Source organism: Coenobita brevimanus, chromosome 55 (genome assembly GCF_032717465.1).
Source record: "Coenobita brevimanus isolate Jiangsu-jjx chromosome 55, ASM3271746v2, whole genome shotgun sequence".
NCBI lineage: Eukaryota > Metazoa > Arthropoda > Malacostraca > Decapoda > Coenobitidae > Coenobita > Coenobita brevimanus.
Window position 1 is genome coordinate 57,751,522 of NC_137008.1, and position 25,555 is coordinate 57,777,076.

At 43.4% G+C, this 25,555-nt stretch overlaps 1 protein-coding gene across 1 annotated transcript in view; it reads right to left on the reverse strand.

Moving 5' to 3' along the window:
* Positions 1-20,649, reverse strand: part of LOC145401335 (uncharacterized) — a 52,957-nt gene extending 32,308 nt beyond the window's left edge. The window contains exon 1 of the mRNA XM_080273660.1: positions 20,547-20,649. Within this exon, the coding sequence (XP_080129786.1) occupies positions 20,547-20,649 (103 nt within the window). The remainder of the gene's footprint in view (positions 1-20,546) is intronic.
* Positions 20,650-25,555: the final 4,906 nt, after the last annotated feature.

Consider the following 25,555-nt stretch of genomic DNA (forward strand, 5'->3'; position numbering starts at 1 on the left):
AACGTCACAGCCCCAGTGATCCATCAGGGTAGCTTCCTTGTACTTACCTCCCCCCCTACTCCCCCTCAGCAAGGCGGGGTGCTGATGGTGGGTTTGATAGAGTGGTTTAACCCCATCAACCAAAGGACAGCATCTCTTGTTTATCCTTGCTAACACCTGATTTTCACTGCTTACGAGACACCTCTAGCCTTAGATTTTGCGTAATTTAGAGAGATTTTCCTCACTGGAAGGGTTAGATACAACCTTCTTCAACTATTTTCAGTACCAGTTGGAAGTCACAACAACAACAACAACAAAACGTCCTCGAGCTGAAGGGGATTAACTTTTGGCCAAGGCCATGTGCCCACATATCTCACAAAGGGTAATATGTCACAGTAGCCATTTACTCCTACCTGACAATTCCCCTGGGCAGGGGGAGAAAGAATACTTCCCCAGTATCCCTGCTTGTTGTAAAAGGCGACTAAAAGGGACCTTTTTGTCTCTAGTCTTTCTCTCCTCACTGTCCTCTTCTGCCCGACCTCTCTTCTGGATATTTCCAAGTTTCCTCCGGCCTTTATTTTCCCTCTACAGTATCATATAGCTATATCATGGCTTGGTGCTAATTCTTCATTATTTCATCCTTCTAACCTGACAAAGATCCCTAGCTCCTTCCAGCTCAGTTGATGCTCAGGTGTTGACATATTGGAGGGTCGGTTTGCCTAGCAACCAAGGGTCTCAGTCATAATTTATAATAAAGTGAGTTTTCCAGACGGCCATCAAAGCTGACAGTTAAATTCAGTCGTTTGCCAATAGCTAAAATAAAATATCTAAGTAATGGCATACCCACAAAAGGTTAGGTAAAGAGTCCTTGTTCTGATTTACACGCATGGCACAAACGGGAAGCGGTGGGAGGAAGAGGAAAGACGAACGAGTAAATATGAATAAGTAGATGATTTGCTTGCTGGCTTGTGGATGTACCAGAATAGCAGCCACCCCCTTTTAAGATGTGTCCTCCACCCTCTACCCACCCCCACCTCCACACTCACATTTCCCCTTTTACCATGTGTCCTCCACTCTCCTCTACCTCCACCACCACATTCACCTCCCACCCACACACTACCGGCACCTTTCTCGTATCCTGTGTGCCCTCTCACCTCCCCCTCACACACACACTACCCTCCCTCGTTTCCTCTCCCCTCCTTGCCTCCACACCCACACCCACACACTACCTTCCTCACTTTGCCATGTGCCTTCCGCCTTCCCCCAACCTCCCCACCTCCACCCGACACCCCCACGTCCACCTCTCCTCTCATTCTACCTCTTCATTGGATATTAATTGCTGATTTCAACCATCTGACTCCGTGGGTTTACATGACCTGAATACAGTCGTCGGTCGTAAACTGATATAAATGCGAAGTTCGTTATTTTATTTATTTATTTATTGCATTTTTGGTTCCCTGGGTTTCTGTTAAACAAATTAAATCAACCACCGATGTAAAAGGTGTAGTAAGTAATTCGCAGACAAAGTGCTAGGATTGATCTCTGGCGAAGCAGCTATACTTTTTTCACTCCTGAGTTGGTTTAAAATTACGATATTTCCTCTTTGAATTCGGAGCTATAATAAGAGATGATGATGAACACTAGACTATGGTGCTGGTCACCAGGAAGAGTTATGGAAAGGATGTAGAACGGCAGTACTGTATTTTATTTAACTTAGGAGAGACCTCTTGTAGTTAAGTGTGTGTGTGTGTGTGTGTGTGTGTGTGTGTGTGTGTGTGTGTGTGTGTGTGTGTGTGTGTGTGTGTGTGTGTGTGTGTTTACACCCAAGGATTTGAACTCAATCTAAAATTATTGGAAGGATATGTACCAACTGAAGGGCGATATAATGGCCGAAAACCTAATCAAGTATGGAGACCCTTTGTTGGAAATCGTCTGGTGTCTTTCAAAGAGAGGCCAGTTTCGGTGTTTTTACTATGATGATTTTTTTATTTTTTTTTTTTTTTTTTTTTTTTTTTTTTTTGCTACCTCCAGACGATTTTATTCAGCTTAGAGACCTTTCGAACCGGGGGGGTTAGATGAAGCCCGCACTAACCCCTGCTATTTACAAGAGGTCTTTTTTGAGTGGATAAAATAATGTGAGGGTAGTACGAGTAAACGTATAAGGACGTGATCGTAGGAAAGTGTGGAAAAAGGTATCGCGTGTCATGGGAATTTAGCGAAAATTCCCACGTCAAGTGAAAATAGTGTCAAATGTTGAAAAGAGATATACCGGTACCTAGTGTTTATAATGCCAGTGTTCACCTGAATAGGGACATATCGGTGAAGTAACACGTAAGGAAAAAAAAATCATATGTATGCTGAAAGTGTCATATTTAGAGATTAAAGTTTATGAAAGGCAACATCTAGAGAAAATAATGCCAGAACTGTATGACAAGTGGCATATCTAGCGCCAGTACTGCCTAAAGGTTATCAAAAGAGGCTTAACTTAAGAAAACAATGCCAGAGGTCACAGGGAATCCATTGTGCATTAATTAGAACGCTATATTAGAAGGACCACCAGTAGATACGACGCAGCTGTTCCTCCTCCTGTCCTCTGGTCTTGGTTAATTTAAAGCTGTCGGTATTAAATGCTGTCTAGAGTAACTTTTCTCGAGAATAAATCGAAACAAAACCTGTCTTCATTGAAAAAAAAAAAACCATTCTAGTAAAAGTTTTCGTAATCACCATCTGTCTCCATAAGTGTTTTCACTGTTCGAAACCCACTTTTTATCTTATCCCAGCTGCCACCAGACGATTTTGCTCAGTTAAGAGAAATTCCAGCAGTCAGAGAGTTGTTATAAGCTACCCTTGACCTAAAACTGTCATCATTTTATCTTGACTGACGAGGTTTAACAAGAGATTAACGTTAGAACATTGTGTTGATCACGAAGGAGTGCAATGGAAATGATGCACAGCCATAGCATTGTCTATTTCACCCTCTGAGCTACGGGAAATAATCAGCCAAATGACGAAAATCACTCACAAGGTTAAAGTGGAGGGAGTGTATCAGTCAGTGGATTATATTAGCCCCGCCGTTTGAGGAAGAACACATCCCGGCAGTGAGTGAATAGAGAGGCGGTGCGTTGTGCTGACTGAATACACTGATTAACCTTTGCACTGCTACACGTCCCTCCCGCCTACCCTGAACAATATCATCTGACAGCGCCGAGGTTAGAATTTATAAGTAGTTGCACTGCTGAAAGGGAAGCTTGTGTCGGCGGTACCACGAATGAGATATAACAAATTTGAAAAGGCGTCGTGATAGTAAGTGGTTAATATGATCAGTGCTGGTGGTAAGGAAATATGATGTTTTAAAAGAAGCCCCTTTGATTATGGTGTTTGAGATGGTTTATATAGGCGGTATCGATAACGGGGACGTCAGTGTACTAAATGGTAAAGGGAATATTGTGTTGATGGTAATAAGAATACAGGGAAATATAAAGACGTCACAGGGATACGGGGAAAATATAAAAACGTAACAAAAATAAAGGAAAATATAAAGACGTCACAAGAATACAGGGAAATATAAAGGCGTCACAAAAATAAAGGAAAATATAAAGGCGTCACAAGAATGCAAGGAAACATAAAGACGTCCCCGTACTGATAGGGTTCATGGAGACTGTTTGGGTAGTAGTAGGAAAACAGTATAAATGACGTCACAGCAATGAAAGGGTTAAGGAAGACGTTTACGGCGATACCAAGAATAAAATCACTCACTCACTCTCTCTCTCTCTCTCTCTCTCTCTCTCTCTCTCTCTCACACACACACACACACACACACACACACACACACACACACACACACACACACACACACACACACACACACACACACACTATTGAAGGAGTGTATTTCAACTGTAACAAGAATGGTACTGGATATGAAAGACGCCAACAAATTAAACAAAAACAAAAAATTAAAGAAATAAAATGTCACGGTACTATACAGTATATTATACGGAAATGAAAAACGCCTGTCACTTGAAACTAATCTTTTTCTTTCATGGCTTGGTGAGTATGTTAAAAGGTATGATAAATATGCTAATGCCGTTGTCTGGGGGTAGTAGCCTAACTGATGAGAGAGAGAGAGAGAGAGAGAGAGTGTTTACAGATACACAGACCATATATACAGAATTTATAGGGGGTTATGAGACGAACCAGACGTAAATATCGTCAGCCGTATAAGGAAAAAATATACAGCGTAGACAAAAGACAAACATACATACACTGAAATAGAAATACAGAGTACGTTAAACCGATACATAAACCACACAGACTTTACCGTCCAAGAGAGGTAACGTGGCCTAAACTCTCCCAGAAAGACTCATTTCCTGGTCTGGCCGCAGATATATTGAGACCAGGATGTAAAACAGGGTGACAGGGTACATTACAAAGATACACAGACCACACAGACCTCATGATCTTTAAAAGGTGGTCCTGCCCAAGCCCTTTTTTAGGATGGGGAGGGGTGTTCACCTGAATGAAGTCGTCTGGCGGTATACAGAAGAAAACAAAGTGACAGACTGTCTGCTATAGCGTTATTCGATATGGGTTCCAATACTCATACAAAAATTCCCTCTCTATTTACAGATGTATAATATAAAGGAAACGCTGCAGAGAGAGAGAGGAGTGGGGAGGGCAGAGTGAGGAGGAAGAGATAATGGTGAAGAGTGTCCTTGGTGATTAGGCTAGGGATGGAGGGACCTTGATCACTTCCGTATTCCAGGTGGTGATGATGACCACTCCTATTTCACTCCACACCCACAGTACACACCCACATCACTCACTCCACACCCACACGCATATCTCTTACCCCACACACACACACACACACACACACACACACACACACACACACACACACACACACACACACACACACACACACCACGTATCCTTGTGCTTAGGTGTTCCATTATTTAAATCTTTTCTCCATAATTCTTAGTGAGACAGGTCAGCATACAGTGGCATGGTCTGATACTGAGAGAGAGAGAGAGAGAGAGAGAGAGAGAGTGTGTGTGTGTGTGTGTGTGTGTGTGTGTGTGTGTGTGTGTGTGTGTGTGTGTGTGTGTGTGTGTGTGTGTGTGTGTGTGTGTGTGTGTGTGTGTACGGGAAATCATTTGCATAATCTCTACTGTACACTTCCTTAAAAAAAAAATTCTCACATGACGGAATATGCAAAACACACACACACACACACACACACACACACACACACACACACACACACACACACACACACACACACACACACACACACACACAGTCACGTGGTTGGTAAAGAGGCTGGATGATGATGATGGTGGTGGTGGTGATGGTGATGATGACGATGATGATAGTGGTACTGGTGGTGGTGTTACATGGCAAGGTATGTCGGTATGATGGGTAACGTATGGTTCTAAATTCATTAAATAAAACCCATACCACTTTCACCACGAGAGGTTCTTCCTGGGGTGAATGGAATCGTCTGGAGGTAGCAGGAGTTAACTAGGGCGTCACAGTCCTGAAGGGGTTAATGGAGACTTTTTCTAACCCCGCTGTTGTACCTTCTTAATCCCCTGAGTTCGTTGGCGTCTTTTTTTTAATATTCTTCCTACCTACAGACGATTTTATTCAGCTTAGGACAGGTATATCGTAATGAAGGGGTTAATGAAAGCTACCACTCCAGTTCGAAAGGTATCTCGTAAGCTGTTGAAAATCGTCAGGTGTTTGCAAGAAAAATACAAAGACAGCTCTATCGAAGGGGTTAAGCTAAATCGTTTAAAGGTATGATGATAAGAGGAAAACATTAAGTAGATAAATAAACAGAAAAATTTTAAAATGGCGTGCTGGTAATAAAGGGGATGGCGTGTGATGGGTGAGTGTGATGTATGGTGATGCATGGGAACAGAAAGTGATGAATGGTGACGTGTGTTGCTGCCAAAATACACCCGCCGTGGTACAGTGTGTGGTGATTTATGAGGCTCTGTGGTGTAGTGTGGTGTTGCGTGATGTTCTGAAGTGTTGTATTGTGTTTTGTTGTGATGGTGTTGGAGTGGTGTATGTGCTGCAGTGTGATGTGATGCTATATGGCGGTGTTTGATGTTGCGTAAAGAAGTTTGATGAAATAATCTAGGTCCCATGGTATATGATAGTGTGTATTTTTGTGTGGTGTTGTATGTGTGGTGTTGTGTGATGTTGTACGGCGTTATGTGCTGCTGTGTGATTAATTAGTATGCAGACCCTCTCATGGTATACAGTGTGCTGATTTAGGATGGCATGTGTTTCGAATCTCGGGGAGGTCAGAGTGCCAGACACTATTTGTTCCCCTGTTCCCCCTCTATAACTAGCAACACAGATGGGGACGTGGATGTAACATGGACTGTTTCGGGTCGTGTTCTAAAAGAAAATTGTACCGCAGCATGAGTAGTGAACATAGAGCTTGTGGTAAAGTATTTAGATTTATAATTTTGTATGATGCAATGTGATGTTATGGGCCGGTAAAATGTTGTGATTTGCTGTGCTTTGTGGTGATGTGTGATGAAGACGTGTGGTTTGTTATGGTGTAGTGTGGTATAGGGTGACTCCAACCCTGCCAGACACTTAACTACAAGAGGTCTGCCTGGGAGGTCTCTCCTTTGATTCATGTCTCTCCCCTCTCCATACCCCCTCTCTTCCCTCCTCTTTTCTCCTCTCTCCTTTCCCCTCCTCTCCATTCCTTTCCATCCCCCTCCTCTCCTGTCCTCATCATTTCTCTCCTCTCATAAAATCCTTACCCCTTCTCTCTTGTCCCTGTCCTCTTCTCTTCTCTCCCCTCTCTTCCCCACCTCATCCCTCCCCTACCCTCTTTCCTCTGTTCTCCCTTCTCCTCTCCTCATCCCTCATCTTGCAAGGTGGGAGGTGAGGAGGGAGGGATGAGGGGAGGGGATGGGCGGTGAGATGAAGGGACAGACCAAAGTGCTTACACCTCCCCCCCATCTCTCTCTCCCCATATTCTTTTTCCATTCCCGTTTCACTCATTTTATCCTTTTCCATCTTCACAGAGCGTACTCCCCTTCCTTACCGTATCATCTACTGCCATGCCGTCTTGTGCCTACTCCTTTCTGCTCACTACACCATTTCTCTAATATATAAGTCAGGCAATAATAATAATAATAATAATAATAATAATAATAATGATAATAATAAAAGCAGATGTGCAATTTCTTCCTGTTCATTCAGAGAAATCATGGAAACTGCAGACACAATGCATGCGGATATAAAAAGAAATACAAAATATTACAGCGTCATAAAAGAAGGAAGTATCTTGATGTGAAACGCACATGATCGCAGTGGTGGTATATGTAAAGGAGTGTTAACCCAGAAGACAGTGAGTCGTAGTAGTAGCATAAGCAGTAGTCGTAGTGGTAGTAGTAGTTAGCGGATGGGGGCCCATTGTACAACATGTACTAAGATGTCAAAGCGATGTCTGCCCTCCTTCTTCTATTTTGTACTCTTATAAGTTTTGGAGGAGGGGTTGACCCCCGTAAAAATAATGGTGGAAATTTTATATACTGGAAAATATTATCAACGAACCACACAAACTGACCTGAGTTATTTCGTTGCACTCCATATGCTTACTTTCCCCTACACATGATTTTTTTTTTTTTTTGGAAGGGGGATTGGCGCCCCCCGAATCATTGACCGGGGAGTCACTTTCTCCAAATATCGAATTACGGATGGGAGTCCATTGTACAACATATAGTACGATATCAAAGCCATACTTACCCACCTTTCACTATTTCTGAGAAATTTTATGTTGGTGAAGGGGCTGACCCCTTTAATAATCATGGATGGAAAATCGTATACCGTGGAAGACGTTCAGAGTAACCAGACGAAATCAGCTGGACAGTTTAATTCAGATTCATCAGATGGCCTGGAAGGAGTTAAGGCACGGACACAGGCAGATAGACAGACAGGCTGAATCTCGCGCAACGTTATAGGGAGACTTATGGTACTGAGAATGATACCATCCTTCTTCGCAGGACTGATAAACACAGAATTAAATAAGTAAATAAATAAATAATAAAAGTTTAAGAATTATATTGTCGGTAGGCTCTTTGCACTTATCTTCGAAGACCTAACCTGAATCGAAATGTATTTATTCTGAATGGACCTGGTGAGCTTGAGGCGACGTGAATGAGTCTGAAATGCTTGAGGTGAATTAAATAGAATAGTGAGCCTGATTGGAGCTGAATATCATGGCAATGGCTGTGACATGGTGGGGTCTGGGTGTGGCCGGGTGTTGGTGTGGGTGTACCTGGGTTTAGGTGTGGGTGGGGCGGCGGGGTGAGAGTGTAGGTGGGTGTGGGTGCGGGAGGGAGAGTGGTAGGGTGTATGTGTGCCGTGGTAAGACAGTGTTAGTGTGGAAGGGATTGAGTGTGTGATTTGGGTGTGGATGTGGCAGGGGTGGTGGGATGAGAGTGTAGGTGGGTGTGGATATGGGTGTGACTGGCAGTGAGTGTCGTGGTAACGGTATTGGTGTGGCAGGGATGTGGTGGTGTTACAAGCGTGGGGAGTAGGTGTGGGTGTGAGTAGTGATACGCAGGCTAACCAGGCAAAGCGGTTGTTGGATCCAGAAAAATTTATCTTTCCCTACTTCAGTCCCTCCCCACCCCCCACTGTCACCCTCTTCATGCCCACAGACACAATCTCCCTCCTCCCTAACGAGTCGCGCGCACACACACACACACACACACACACACACACACACACACACACACACACACACACACACACACACACACACACACACACACACACACACACACACACACACACACACACACACACACACACACACACACACACACACATACCTTACACTGAGAACTTGACAAAACCAACACAACTCTAACATCTTGTCCAAAAGCTTACCTTTGCCACGAGGAATACGGCGCCCACCAGTACAAGCCACACGCCTCTCCAGTCCATCTTGTGCCCTCCTGTTCTGTCCTTTGTTCTCCTGTTCACTGTCCTCGCTGGCACTCTTCCTTCTCGCTCTCGTTCCTTCCCTCTCCTTTCGTTATTTGTTCCCCCGTCTTCCTCTTTTCTCTCTCTGTCTCTCCTCTTGTACTCGTTCCTTTCTTCTCTTTTGTTCTTCTCTTTTGTTCTTCTTGTTTCGTTCTTGCTGTGTCCTCTCTTCTTGTTCGCTTCCTTTTCTTTTAGTCTCAAATTCTTCTATATCTTTTGCTTTCTCTTTTATTACGTCGTCGTTTTCTCCCTCTCCTTTCCTCCTCGTCTCCTCCTCTACTGTTTTACTCCTTTCTCCTCCTCTTTCCTCCCTGTCCCTTTCTCGCTCACCCCGTCACTCTCACGCTCACCTTCTACTTTACCGTTGGCCACAAAAACAATCCCAGATATTATTGTGGCGTAGGATTTGAATTTCCCGCCCTGTTCCCTGATATTATGACGGAGGATATTTGAATTTACCGCCTTGTGTCGAGAATGTTATGGCTGGAGACATCCGACTTTACCAGTCTTTCCTGAGATTTCTTGAATTTTCCGCCGCGTTGAAAATATGGCGTAGGATATTTGAATTTACAGCCTTGTGCTGAGCTCCAGTGTCAAAAATAATATGACGCAAAATATATGAATTTATCAAAAAAAAATATATATATATATGAAGGAGGATATTTATTTTTTCGCCTTGTCCCGAGATATATAGAATTTTCCGCCGTTGACAGTAATAATATGACGTAGGATTTTGAATTTATCGTCTTGTCCTGAGAATATTGTGGCGTTGGATATCTGAATTAGCCCCCCCTGTCTTAGAATATAAATAGCGGAGGATATTGAATTTATCGACCTGTACTGATAATATTATGGCGTGGAATATTTGAATTTACCACCCCGCCTAAGAATATAAGTAACAGAATATTTGAATCTACTGCCGTCGAACGCGCCACGAACTTTGCACAACCAGTCTCAGTTATCTTATCCAGGCACTTTACTGGCGCTGTTTTTTCTCTTCGTTGTTTTTCTGGTGTTTTGGCTCCCTCGTTCACTGATTTCTATGTGTGTGTGTGTGTGTGTGTGGTTACCTTTTGCCCTTGCTTTTTGGAGCGCTGTTCCCCAGTTTTATTTGTTTATTCTCGTTCACTTTACTATTTTGTTTCCAAACAGTTTTCTTGTGTTTTTAGTGCTTGGTAAGTTTTCTTTATCTCTCGTGCTTATTTTTATTTCTCGTTCTCAGTTACTTGTGGTTTTACTTGCTGGTCCTTGGTTGTTGTTATTATTATTATTATTATTATTATTATTATTATTATACTTTGTTGATGCGCATTTCTTTATCCCGCGAACAGATGAAATGAGGAAATGATTTTAAGACCTGAAGGATGAATCTACCAAGCTAGTTCCTGTATAAATCTTGCTCACTGACTGGCCTTTTGTTCTTCGCTTCTATTGTTACACGTAGTAGTTCTTGCAAGCTTGGATAATCTGAAAAGAGAGAAGGGAGGGGTTAATGTTGTGCGTAGAATATTAGAGCAAATAATCACTCATTGAACTTCATACTACTAACCCATGTCATAGTTTAAGTCACTGTGGAAGTAATAAGTCTGCAAAACAGTTGTTGGGTCTGTCAAAATCAAAATCCGTTATTTTTGAGATGCGGTGTTGAAAGGCTCGAGGTGACAGGCTTTACGGACGCGATGTGACCAACTAGGGACGGTATTCTGCGGTTAGAAAGGTTACTAACACCTCTTCCTTACCGGTTTAGTTTTGATTCTTCTCCATTCTTATGTGGTATTCGTTCAGTCTATTTCATTATTTAAAAGATATAATGGAGGGGGAGAGAGGGAGAGGAAGGCCAAGGATGAGATGGAGGGATGGAGTGGAGAGGTATATGAGAGAGAGGGTGTGAATTAGGTGCAGGGCAGTGAAATGGCGGGGGACAGGGCGACGTGGAGGCGATTTGCTTGTGGCCACCCCGTATGGGATTAAAGCGTCTGGCAATAGACAGATAGATAGGAGAAACGAAAACGAGGATACCGATGGGCAGTTTGGAAAATAAATCGTTAAATAAGAGGTGATGAGGAGCCTTCATGCCTGCTCCCTTGCCAGACGAGACGACGAGGCCGGAATTTAACTCGTTCCGCTCGAGTCGTCGGTTGCTAAAAATCGTCTGTTAAAATTATGACGTCACCCGGACTGAAGGGGTAAAAATAAAAGACTAGGACGTTATATGTACGATAAAAATATATTACACAATTTTTGGTGTCTGATACTCTTTTGACAAACTAATGATCAGGTTTCTATGGTAACTAAAATTTCCCCCAAGAGAGACAAAGTAAGAACACAATCTTCCACGTCTCTTGTACTTCCTGCAGAAACGACACACACACACACACACACACACACAATGGACTTTCTGAAAATTTCCTACCACTTAGCAACCAGTGGCTATATTTAAGCAGAGGGTGGAGCTTGGTGGAAGTGATTATACAGGCTGTGTTCGTATGATGTTGACTAGAATTATCAATATTGCCTTGTTCAACTGATTTTTTTTTTTTTCCATACTTAGACGTAGTGATTATGTTGTTTTAGGGTTTACAGACTCCAGACAAGATGCGCATATCCATCCCATCCTTAATACCACATTAGGTGGAGTGACGTAGAAAATAAATAAATAAATAAATTGCAGAGAAAATCGTGATGTGGCTGTTGACTGTTATGCTATAGTCTTCTAGTGAGGAAATAAGAAATATCCCGCACAAGCCTCTTTATTCAATTTTTTTTTTTTACTCTCTCTCTCTCTCTCTCTCACACACACACACACACACACACACACACACACACACACACACACACACACACACACCAAGTTTAGTATATTTTGCACACCTGAGTTCAGTTACAGACGACCAGGATCAACTGAAGAGATGAAATGGGTTGTAGAAGCGATATCTGCCTTTACACAGTACTATATACAGTGGTGTCGGGGCAGACGATAATGTTCACTTTAGGGGAGAGCTTTGACGGTGCAGGTATTAAAGCAAGCGGGGCAAAAACTGGTCTGTGTTTTGATGTTTGTACGTGACTTGTGAATGGGCCCCGGGAGGTTGCAGGTGTGGGGGTCGCTGGGTTAAAATGCATCCACTGTTTGTAGCCACTTGCACACGTTTCCTCATCCACTGCTTGGTGACCACTTCTTCAGTACGATCACGTGTATTTTAATTTATTCTTTGCCATCTTCAGACGATTTTATTTCAGGTGAGGCTTCAGATGAGAGGTGTTCGATAGACGATTAATTAATATAACTAATATAGGGGTATTCCGTTCGTTTAGAAAGCTTACCATCACGTCTTCCTGTTACTGTGTTGGCGTTTCAGTGTTTGGTGTTATGTCGTTTCCATATCTCTGTAATATGGATAGAGTTTCCATAAATAACCTGCCAGATCATATGAACATGCCGTATGCAGAAATAAGAAATAAGGAAACGTGCTAGAGACCCTCCATAGCCAAGAACACGGCCTTTGGACCCTCAGACAAAAATTAAATCATCATAATATGACATGCTTCCTCCTGAGCTGGGGTCGGCCATGATACAACTGACGATTCCATTGGTCTGAAAGGTTAATCGTGTCAGCTTTAGCTAATTAGTTCACAGCGACTGCTTAAAGTTGTTAGGGAAAAGGGGAACCTTAAATATATCAGATTTGTAAGTGTGTCTTGACTTGGATTTTTGGCAGACTATCACGCAGCTGCGTTTCCTACTTAATAGTGCTTTCGGTTATTTATAAAACCTGTAGCTACATTTCACTTTCATAGGAGGGTCATGCCTTCCATGATCGATGGTAGCCAACCATAATACTACCCTGCAAACCAGTTACCATAGTTACAGTCATCCTTTATATGAAGATCGGTTACGCCTGAGCTAGTTTGAAAGTAGCTAGGAATATAAAATTTGTGTCATTTCAGAGGGCTAGCGAGATGATGAAAGGCAATTCAGAGCTGAATAAAATCGTCTTACGGTAGCAACAATGTGGTAGTTAATGTTTGTATAGTCGTCAGAAGGCCAAGCACAGAATGCGGAAAGTCCAAATACCAAAGCATCAGATAACGTCTTTGAAGGTGACTGACTACTGTACCCTGAGCCCTGGTGTACCCTCACCCCTCCCCTTCATGTTTTCCATCTTGTCCCTTTTAACCCATCAGTACAAACAGGGACCTGGTTATAACATCGGCGGTTCCGGATCGTATTCTAAGGAAAGATTAATAATTAGGCAATACAGACTGCCTCCGTTTTCTGACTCTGGGCATAGAATTGACAGCGCATTCCCTGAGGCCCAGCAGTTGTCCTTCGTGCCGCATTTCCACCTGTCACCGCTTCGGATCTAATGTTCGCCGTCAGTACTGAATACATGTACCGTCTCATTCATGATTAGAGTGATGGTTTTAGCGGGGGTGTTCTGTGACTTCGATGGGTCTTGTGGAATATAAGTAATATAATAATGAAGTGCAGATTAACTTTCCCTGTCCCAGCCTCAGAAGGAGTTTGCACCCTTTCAGACAACAGGCCACTATTCTTACCACTTGACCACCACCACCCTTAATCCCCTCGTGTAATCGATAACTATTAATCTAAGTCTTCTCTCTCACTTCCCTCCCCGAGTACGTGGTGGGGGTGACTTGAGAGTATTAGCATTATGGACGTCGCTTGTGAGCCGCGGGGAGTGAGTGAGGTGGAGTGCTGGGATAGATCAGCTGTCATGATGCTGTCCCTCACGTGACTTATGTCCCACCACCCTACGTACCTATCTCCTCGCATTTTTATCCACCCCACTCCATCTTACACGCCTCACCTTACTCTCGTATAGCCCCCCCCCCTCCCCCGCCTGATCCACTGTCTTTCATCTCCGCCCCCTTTCCATGCTCCACCCTACCGTCTTACCCTCTCAGAATCCCCCTCCCCCCTCGTTCTTATCCACCTCATTTCACTCCCTCTCTTCACCCCTCCCTTCCCACTCAGTCACCCTCCACCCTATTTCCTCTCGTATTCACCCCACTCCATTCCTTCCATGCAACACTCAACCTCCCACAGTTTCTTTCCATCCTTCCCACCCCCTCTTTTTCTTCTCCTCATCACTTCACTCTCTCCCTCTCTCACCCTACCCTCTCGCCTCGCTACCTCTCCCTGTCCTCTGTCCTCCCCTTCCCACTTTCCCTTCCACCTACACTTCCACCCTTACCCTGCTTTCTCCACTCCACCTGACGCCCACCATCCCCTCTCTGCTCCACCCCGCCACTCTCTCTCTCTCTCTCTCTCTCTCTCTCTCTCTCTCTCTCCACCACAGTGTTGCATCAATTACTGTACCGTATGTGTAGCTGTTCTGTTCTTTTGGATTTCACCTTCTGTAGGGGGGAAAAATGTCCTCACTGAAAATGAAGGTACTAAAATATATTAAACTGAAGCTTTCACATGTAGTACCACCAGTGTAAAAAATACTGAACCCTACAGTGTTTTGTCGAGCTTACCTGAGTCATGGATGGTAAGTAAAAGTGTAAAGTAATCTCAGAGTCATTGTGAGTTCGAGTGTGCTGTAATCCTAGCTTTAGAATCATATAAAAACATCACAGTGGCCTCAAAAAACACGATTGTCTCCAGAAAGTTCAACCCGAGAACATCACTCCTAGTTTATTCTTCCAGCCACTAGATGATTCCTTTCACCTTCTGGAGAAACACTAGCATGGATGAAGTTAATGAAGGCTATATCTAAACCCTCCAGTTTGAAAAGTCTCTTCTAAACTACATAAAATTGTCTAGATATATCAGTAATAAAACTTAAAAAATCATCTTGTTGAAAGGTTGAACGTGTTATCAGTAACCAAATTGGCAACAGACTAGTAATTATTAGTAATTGTGTCCGTGCATTGTGTGGGTGGCCTGAAGCACAACAACAGCATCAGAAATGGGTGTTAAACATTCAAATACTTTTGTGGAATCAGTTTGGTTGGCCAGCGTATACTAGTGAAGCTTATAGTCCCCCCCCCTCTCTCTCTCTCTCTTGGGGAGGGGGGGGTGAGGAGGTGGGGAGGGGGAGTCCTCAGAAGGGCGTGGGGGAGGGGAAGGAGTATCTGAGCTTTGCTAAAATTGGCAGCACGCGATTTCATGTTGCTTGTAAAGAAAACTCATTTACTGTCGAATCCGTATGTTGTTTCGGGATATTACACACACACACACACACACACACACACACACACACACACACACACACACACACACACACACACACACAGGTTTGTCTTTCACTCTCAATCATCCCGTGAAGCTTTTCCCTTCCATTTATTTTTTTTCCTCACCCCATGTTCAAACTGCCACAAACCCAACCCCATAAAGTTCCAACGAGCGCGTCATTCTGTCCACTTGCTTCTTTATGTTGTGATTCCCAGCCCACATTCCGCGCCCTGCTGATCCTTATCTAAACCTGTTTCTGTGTCTCTCGCTTCTTAACTACCAACCACCCTCCGTCCTTGCTGTCAGACCTATGCCTTGCCAAGCCTAGACTAACCTAACCTAACCTAACCATATCAAAGCTAATAAAATCTAATCTAACCTAACATAGCATAGCATAGCGTTACCTAATTCAACAAGATATGACCTAATTTTACCACAGACGTAGGCTGGCCTACGTTAACCACAGACCTGCTGTAACATAACCCGATCTCTCCCCTACCCTTTAGCCCACCGTACCGTGCCATACCTGTGCCTGCCCAAACTTAAACTAACCTATAACCTGAAGAATGTTCAGCTCTCTTCCTTCATGCCTGGCCCAACCTAGTTTAGACTAACCTAACCTAACCTAACCTAACCACAGACCTAACCTATCCGGTAACCTAATCACTTCAAACCTCTTCCTTCATGCCTAACCTAGCCTAGGCTGATCTGACTTGACCTGACCTAACCTGACCTAACCTTACTGTACCTAACCGAACCTAATATGATCCATCTAACTTATTAAGGTCAGAAGGTATGCAGTGAACTTCAGTGGGAATAATGTATAAGAAATGTTCTAAAAAAATACTTTAACTTTAGCAAATTAGAACAGTGGAACAGGCTACCAGAACAGTTGTTCTTGCCAAATAGTCCAGTAGGTCGGTACGACGCATACTGACCCACAAGATACTTGGCTGACTACTGTACAACATTATTCTGGATTTTCCCAAGAAACTGTTGAGTAGAGGTAAAATAGGTCATAGTATTTCCTATTCTGTCGTTCTATGTTCATCTTGGATGGTCACAGTATTTTTTCCTTTCTTGTTTCTTTTAATATATTTCTACTTGATAATGTAGTGGGCAGGCAAGAGCCTTCGCCTGCTCTATATTTGTCTCAAACATGTGGCTTAAATCTCCAGCGCAACTCAATTATCCCAGCTGATAACATGGTACAGACTACCAGGCCTCTTGCCAGCTGTGCACTGTGTGCAGTCGATCTTGGGTGCAGTGACGGTCAGTAATTTCTTTGCATATTTGGGGTTCCGATGTAATGTGAGGCCAAGGTTGATTCTCGTGAATATTATTGTTAGGCATGATCTCAAATTCTGACACGGTTTGTTTATAGAATGTATTAAGTACTTAGCTATTAACTCCAGCTGCCTTTCTGTGCCTACCCACTACATCAAGCAGCCACACACACCCTGCCTCACCACTGGCAGGAACCCCAAGATCTTGTTAACTGCCCCTCGTTACAAGCGCACGACACCCATAAACACTGCCCTAATTTGCAACACTTAAGTGGGGATGCGACAGCTGTGGGGAGGAGGGCGGGGGTGTGGGGAGAAACTACGGTGGGAAAGTTCATGGTATCATTGTTATTGCCATTATCATCGTTGCGGTTGTCTTTGTCAGTATTACAAATCTTAATATCATTATGCCATCATTATCATTTTTTATAATTACTAACACAAATCCACAATCATCATCATTGTCATAGTCATCGTCAGACCCACCGTATCATCGTTACAAGCATCATCATCATCATCATCACTCCAACTCAATTCTCTCACCTTATCAGAGGGTTGGGATGGATCCAAAAACAGGAAGAACCAACCACAAAAGTACAAGTGCTAGTAGCAATCACCACAGTGAGCCACACAATGACTTTGCTTCCAAGTATTCCAAACTGTAACTTCCATCCCTAAGTCATTAGAGAATGAGGGTACTTAATGACTAATAAATGACCTAATATATGTCAGCTAATTAATGGCAGTGACTAATTAATGAGGACTGAATAATTATTCGACTAATCCATTAACGATAGCAGAGCCTAATTAACGAAGACAGTGGCTTGTTAATGAAAATAATTAATGAAGACTAACTAGTTCACGACGGCAGTGACTAATTGACGAAGGCAGTAAGTCATTAACGAAACTGAATAATTACCTCTCTCATGGTCGAGACAACTCAAGTATCCGCTTCCAGCGAACGCCACACAATTTTATTCGGATGAGATTGAGCCAGAGGAGACAGCGTGACAATATTGCCACTGTTAGCACTCCCGTGGTCAGAATAACTCTAGTATTCTTTTCCAACTAACGCCAGCCTGAGTGTTAGTGACTACAGTTAAACATATAATCAGACGACCTTATACACAACTTACGCACAGAAATGTTTATGAATATATCCCTTGAACTCCTATATACAAAGATATAGGAATTTTGTGCCGTATTCTCGTTGGCATGGGTTTCTTTATAACTTTACTGTATCAAGTGAGTGGAACAACAACAATAGCAACAGGGCTAGGGGGAAAATAAGGTTAGGGAGGCAAAAAGATCCAATTAGAGGGAGCGATAGCCTTCACAGTGGCAGCGATAAACACAACTTGGAGGAGCCTGATCACGGCCTTACCCTACCCGCACCCCAAATCCCTTACCTACATCCATCTTACCCCACCTACAGTACGGTACCTCCCCATCTATCTCCTAATCCCGCATCACCTCGCCCCAACCCCACATATTGCCTACTACCTTCCTCCTCCACATAACCTCCCCACATACCCTGTCACCTTGTTCCTCCCTTACCCGACCCCTCACCCACCTAGCTCTTTTCCCCACCTCTTCCCCCCTCCCGCCTATCCCTTCGCTTCGTTTCACCTTCCACACCTATCCGCTTTGCCTCACTCACCCACCAGACTTGCCGACATTAGTTCCTCCACCTGTAGAGGAAGGAGGTGCTGTAATGGTTAGCATATCCAGACCGCAACTGGAAAATCTAGAGTTCTAGTCCTGGGTTGGTCAGACTCTTGGATAAAGTTTCTACTACCTTCTTCACTCAGCAGCACAACTGGGAACATCGGTGTAAATTCGACTATAGCATTTCTAGTTCTGGAGAAAGATTAGACATTACGGTATACTGGCTTTAGTTTAAACTGACCCGGATTTTCACCCTTTTGTAGCTTATTTCTCAAAGCTTAGTGGCAGAAAAAGACAACACCTCTTCATTCGTTCTGTAGCACTTCTTCGTGATAATAGTCTACTGTCAATCTAAAACTCAGCATCCAAGATAAAGAGTTGGCAGTTTGAGGTCACGGTAGGGTAAAATGGGTTTAGTAAAAAAAAAAAAAAAAAAAAAAAAAAAAAAAAAAGTTTATCCGCCTTAATGACCTTTTGTGCAGTTCATAGGCATTAATCTCAAGCCTTGTCTTGTATCTCATTCGACGTAGAAACCGTTTCAGAAAAAATGTGTTGGAACTCTCGTGGGCAACTGTACACTCGAATTGTTAAGCGGTGGCACAAACTGTACTTTCACTGGACTTTTGGATTTCGTGTCATCATTTCCTAGCTCGATTGTACGTACCTCTTCACTGTGAGGTCTCTTTCCTAAGCTAAGTAACATCGTTTGACGGTAACAAAAACAGAATAAGCTAAACATGTTACCAGAAGGGGTTAATTACTACCTTTTCACCCAAGTCATTACGAGGGTTGTTTCCTGAGTTGATGGGGAGAGAGAGAGAGAGAGAGAGAGAAAGAGAGAGAGAGAGATGGCGCTTCCGTGATAAGTGATTAGTTAGCTAACTGACAAAGAGAGAGAGGACATCATCATCCTGGAAAAGAGGTAAGTAAAGTGTTCCAAACCCTTCCACAACGAGAAGTCTCCCATAAGATTGGAAGAGGTTGTCTGCAGGAACCAAGAGTAGAATGCAAAAAATCTTCTTTCCACATCAGGTGTCATAACAGTGCATCAATAAATAAGCGATATAGTTCAGATTCAGCGAAGCCCATATCGATATTTCTTTCTTTCAGCTGTGATATATCCATCCATCCATCCATCCATTGCCAGACGCCATGTATCCCAAACGGGGTGGCCAAGGGCTTACAGTTAATTGTTTTACAGGGAGGGGCACTAATCCTCCACCAACCCCACTTGGCACGTAGGGAGAACGTGATATATTGGGTAGAATATTAGGCCCAAGTCCATATCGATTTATCCTCATTTTGTTTACATTTTTGGCTCGGTGATTAATGGAGCGAAGTATAATAATAGTTCCTATCGATTTCTTTTCTGCTTTGCGGTGCTGATTTATAGAGGTAAGAATGATTAGTACATGCATCGATTACTCTTTACTTTTTATCTTATCGACGCTGGTTAATGGAGCTGAAAATTAGTACTGCTCCATATCGACTATATTCTCTTGCAAAGGTGACTGACCGATATAGGAACAGCCCACATTGGTACAGAAACACTTTATATATCTATATCTATCTATCTATCTATCTATATAATTGTGTGTGTGCGCGCGGGGGGGGGGGGCTTTGATTAATGGACCTAAACGTTATGGTAGACCATATTTTTTTTTTTTCCAACGGTGATTTATCGAGCTAAAAAAAAAAAAAAAAAAGTCCCTTATCAGTTTTTCCTCTTTAGTAACGGTGATTTACGGAGCTAAAACAATAACAGAAAAACTTGAGTGGTGGTCAGCAAGAACCCTAACACCTCTGCCATCACCGCAAAAACCTGCCCCGTGAGTGGGTCCCTGGGAGTCAGCCCCTTCCCGGTACTGTGACGTCAGTTTTGTTTGTTCTTCCTACCCCTAAAAGATTTCTGCTACTTTTTTCTCTCTCCACAATTTTTCTTCTAACTTTTTTCTTCTCGTATTTATTCTTTAACATATATTTTCTTTCCATTTTGTTTTGCATTTTTTTTCCCTTTAAAGGCCGTCAGCTCTAGTTGTTGTTTTTAATAGTTTTCTGCATTTGTCCTAAGCTGTCTGATATTTATTTCTATACCTGACCATCTTCGCAATATTTCTCTCTAGTAGTCTCATTACCTCTCCTGTACCCACTCCTCTCCCCCCATCACGTGCCATTCTCCCCTCACAAGAAAGATAAATTCACAGAGGTGTTGGTACGAGACTAGGATAGTGACAGTATAACAGTATATAGTGGTATGTTATTATTTTATCCGGTGTGTGTGTGTGTGTGTGTGTGTGTGTGTGTGTGTGTGTGTGTGTGTGTGTGTGTGTGTGTGTGTGTGTGTGTGTGTGTGTGTGTGTGTTACTCAGCAGTCCTACCTGCCACACACCACTTCGGCCCCAACACCCTCCGTCGATACTGGATGCATACTAGGGCCGTCTCATCCAGGAACGATGCAGCTGTATCAAGGGGTTTTTTCATGATAATTATGCCACTGGATGTTGAGGAAGCACAGCAGTCTGTTTCAACAAGGCATATTATCAAACCGTTTCCTTTTAGCTTGTGAACGTCCACGCCATAAACTCAGTGACCGTCAGTGAAGCTCGAACCCACTCCGGAGCGTCCCCTTAACGTGAGGTCAGTGCCGAACCGACCAAGGCATCTAGTTGTCCTTCCCTGACTTATTTTTACACCCCCATCTTCACACAACTCCCCCTACACTCCACCACCCTCTTCACAAACTTCCCCTACACTCCCCCACAACTAAGCACTCCCCTTCACACAAACTCCTCCCGCCCATCCCCTCATTCCGCAAACAAACTTCCCCCACCCCCACACTCACCCACTCCATCATCCCCCACCCTCACCAACCCCCCTTCATTTCCCCGACAAATGTAAGAGGCAGTTTATAGGGAGGATGTCCAAGCGCGAATGATGAAAAGCACGTCGGAGCCCACTTATATCACTGAAGAAGGGGGAACAGCAGGGAAACTATTGGCTGGCGACCTGAAGCTGGAATGTGGTCAGAGAGACAGAGATTTAACTCTTCCAGTATCTCAACTCTCACTCCGCCTTTTCTATCCATCAGAAATTGAGAGAGAGAGAGAGAGAGAGAGACAGAGACAGAGACAGACAGACAGACAGACAGACAGAAACAGAGAGAGAATACTCGTTGTTTTGGCGAAGTTCACTCAAGTAAACTTGCTTTTTTTCTTCTGTTGTTTATTGCATGATAGCTTATCTTGTGTGGGCGGAGAATATTTCTCTCTCTCTCTCTCTCTCTCTCTCTCTCTCTCTCTCTCTCTCTCTCTCTCTCTCTCTCTCTCGTCACATTAATTTTCAGTGTAGTATGGCTGTGAAGTGTGTGGTGGTAGTATAGTGAAGATAAACGTGTATACAACCAATCTCATCCACAACTTAAGCTCAGGAGGGTTTATAAATATGACTTCAGATTTCTGGCAACTGACAGACACACACTGGTCGGCACAGACAAATCAGGCCAAAAATGCTCTCAGATTTTTCCACTCTGATTTCTTGGCTCTTATTATTTTTTATTTTTTATTTTTTTTGGGGGGGGCGGGGGGGGAGCAATTCGGCGAACTAGTGGACAGAGCTACTACCTCGTAAACACAAGGACGAATGGTCATTCCAGGCTTTGGAGGGTTAAAAAAAAAAAAAAAAAATTGAGGCATCTCGGGGGGGGAAAAAAAAAAAAAAAAAAAGTGACACTGGTCCTTGTCCTATAAATGCCAACTTACTGGCCTATCCACAGCAAGCCAGCTGGGTGAGATATGGCGTACCCATCCCTAGTGGATAGGTCCAGTGCTGTAGTGGGCTATGGTTTGTCCAACCTAACTTGGCGGAGATTGTCGTAATTTTGTTGCTTATTTCCCGTAGCTCAGTATCAGAATAGGACTATAGGGTACAAGACAATAGTGTGGCTCTATATCCCATCTGTAACAAATTTTTCGTGACTGACACCGTATTGTAGTATTATTCTCTAGTTACAGCTCAGCTTTTAAGATAGACAGACGACAATTTTAGGCCAAGTTAAAATGGACAGAGTGCTGTGAAGGACCGACCACGATGACCTTCTGTTATTCCCACCCGCTTAACTTTGCGGTTCTCTTGACTTCATGTTTTTCTCTGCTTGCCTCGTCTTCGCATTCCACCCCTTGCCGACCACTATTTGCTTTTATGTAACCATCATTTTTCTGCAAGTTTTCTGCATGCGTTGTTCTCTTGCTGTTTGTGGCCACATTTCTTGCTGGTTGAGTATTTTTTCTTTTGTCTGTATTTTCTGTATTCATCAATTTTCGTAGTACGGTATACATACTTGCTATACTGTATGCTGAACGTATCGATATGATTTCGGATTTTCTCATTTTCATGCGTACCCGGCATAAGGTTGAAGTATTTAACCACTTGAGACTGCGAGGATGTCTTTGTTATTTTACTCCTTCCCTCTCTAGATTATTTAATTTAATTTTGTAGAGATGTTTAGATCCGGTAGAGTTAGTGGCAACCTTAAATCCCTTCAGTACTAGAGGCCCATCCCAAGTTGGAAAAAATTGTATGGAAATAAACTACACATTACATTCCGTGGCTGAAGTGGTTTTAAACGTTTAGCAAGGACAGCGTCGTCTGAGTTCATCGTATATAAAACAACTGAATCCCATATTGAAAGGTTTAATCGAGATGTTATTTGACCCACTGCTTGTTTCCTCCAGCTGAAAAAATAATAGATAAATAAAAGTAAATAATGCTTCAAAAAATACTAAGGTGAAGACTGGCTGATGGATACGAGACATGGAGTTTGTTAAAAAGGACAGAGAACGACTGAAAGACATGTTACCAAAGGAGTGTAAGTAGAGTTACCTGAGGAGCGCGTGTAGAGTTATCTGAGGAGAGCATGTGGAGTTACCTGAGAAGTGCATGTAGAGTTACCTGAAGAGTGCATGTGGAGTTACCTGAGGAGTGCATGTAGAGTTACCCGAGGAGTGCATGTGGTGTTACCCGAGAAGTGCATGTGGAGTTACCCGAGGAGTGCTTGTGGAGTTATCTGAGGAGTGCATGTGGCGTTACCTGAGGAGTGCATGTGGAGTTACCTGAGGAGTGCATGTGGAGTTACCCAAGGAGTGCATGTGGAGTTATCTAAGGAGTGCTTGTGGAGTTACCTGAGGAGTACATGTAGAGTTACCTGCACATACGAACCAGTGCATAATAAACAGTGAACACAAGCACTCTGACGCGCAGGTATAAAGCGCCCAATACAGATAACATAACAGTGAATATGAGGGTCAGGAACAGTGACTTTAAACCCCATTGACACTGAATATAAACCCCTGGGCAGTGAATATGATAAACCCCTGGACAGTGAATATGACCCCTTCTTCAATGAAAATGGCGGCCAGGGAGAGAGACTGTAGGCGTGGAACATGACTATTTTGGACTGGTCGCCTGGGTAAACACGGCAGGGAGGAAAGGGAGAGAGAAGGAAGGAAGAGAGTTTGGGGAAGAAAGAAGAGACGAGGAAGGCGGAAAAGGGAGGTAGAGAGTAAAAGAGAGGGGGAACGTGGAAGAAGAGAGATGAACAGGGTGGGGAAGGAAAAGGATGAGATGAGGAGGACGGAAATGAGACAAGGGAAGAAGGAGAAGGAGGAAGAAGGGACGAAGAGGAGAAGGAGGAGGATTTTTTTTTTTTTTTGTTCCAGGAGGGTACATTCGTTACTCCAGAACGAAACCTATCAATTGCACGAGGGTCATTAAGGCAGCCAGTCAGTTTTCGTCAAGTTCCAGTCATCGCCTTGAATACGAAGAGCGAGGAGGGGTGAGGGAAAGGGGAGTGGAGGCAAACTTGGGAAGGAGCTAGGAAGACAGCGAAGAAGGAAGGGGAGGAGGAGGAGGGGTGTGTTGTAGACGTGGGGGAAAGGGGGGAGGAGGAGGAATGGAGATAAACTAGTGACGAAGGAGAGGAAGAAGAGGTAAACAGAGAAGGACGGATGGAAGGAAGAGGATGTGAAGTAAGGTGGAAGGGAAGGGATGAGGAGAAAAGGTGAGGAAGAAGGATGAGGGTAAGAAGAAGGGGTAAGGGGGAGAGACAAAAGTAAGGCGTGTGGAAGAGGGATGAGACGGAGAGGTGAGGGAAAGGGGAAAGGGTGAGTGTGAAGGTGGAGATCGGCTTGGGAGGCAACAGTCGCTGATGAAGCCTCTGCCACTGTAAGCAAACGCAACCACACCACCAGACTCAACCACACGCACGCAGACTAAACCAAAAGCGTGCACACTCACACTCCTCGACCAGACTCATCTAAACTTATCCATACTCAGCAAAACTCGGTCGGCCAGACATAACTATACTTACCCAGACAGCCAAATTCATTCAGACTCGGACGAACTAATCCAAACTAATCAAGCTCATCCATACTCAAGCAGACGAATAAGTTCATCCAGTTTCATACTGACTCATTCAGAATCAACCAGACTAAAACTCGACAAATCCAAAATTCAACCAGATCGAAAGAAATTCATCCAGTCTTATCCAGACTTAAATTCATATTAATGTCAACTCAGTCGGACAAACTCACACAGATCCAAACACAGCCAGACTTTAATTCACACTAATCGTGCACTCAACCAAACTCAAACTCGCAGTAATCAAAACTCAGACACAAATATATCCATCCAGTCTCAGCCAAGTTCATTTACAATCCAGCTCAGACTTCCAAACTCAGCTAAATAATATCTAACACTCAGTAATGCTCAGCCATATTGTCATACTTAGCCTATAACCCTCAGCCAAATCTTTGGCTGTGAAATACGAGCTCTGTATTATATTCCAACACTCGTTAGACGATTTTATTTGCCTGAGAGAAACCGACCGCAGGAAATAAGATTAACATTAAACTGGAGTAACATCTTGGACGAAAATTCAAGGCTGCATTTTATTACAGCTGATACCAGACGATTTTGTTGAGCTCAGGGCCACCTACTGTGAGTAAAGAGGTAAATGTTTGTTGAAATTAGGGTTACTACCCATTCCTTACAAACCGGAATTGTCCAGTATTGGAGAATGAAATGTTACGTTCCATTTTGAACCCATAAGGAACGCCATTTGCTCCGTATTTGCCCCACTGAGTGATCAACGTCAGTTTTACTCTACATAAATCTTGGTTAGGGTATTATTCAGTCAGCCATAAACCCATATTACAAAGCAATAAACAAATGACGGCCTTGCAGTGTCAAATCAGGATATACAGTATACGTGTGATGTGCGAGTTGGGTATGCCTCTGTTTTTTTTTTGCTTATTGAAGAGATCGGATTTGCTGCTGGCATGCACCTGTAGGTATTCGCACTTTGGCTGTGGATGAATAGGACACTAAAATC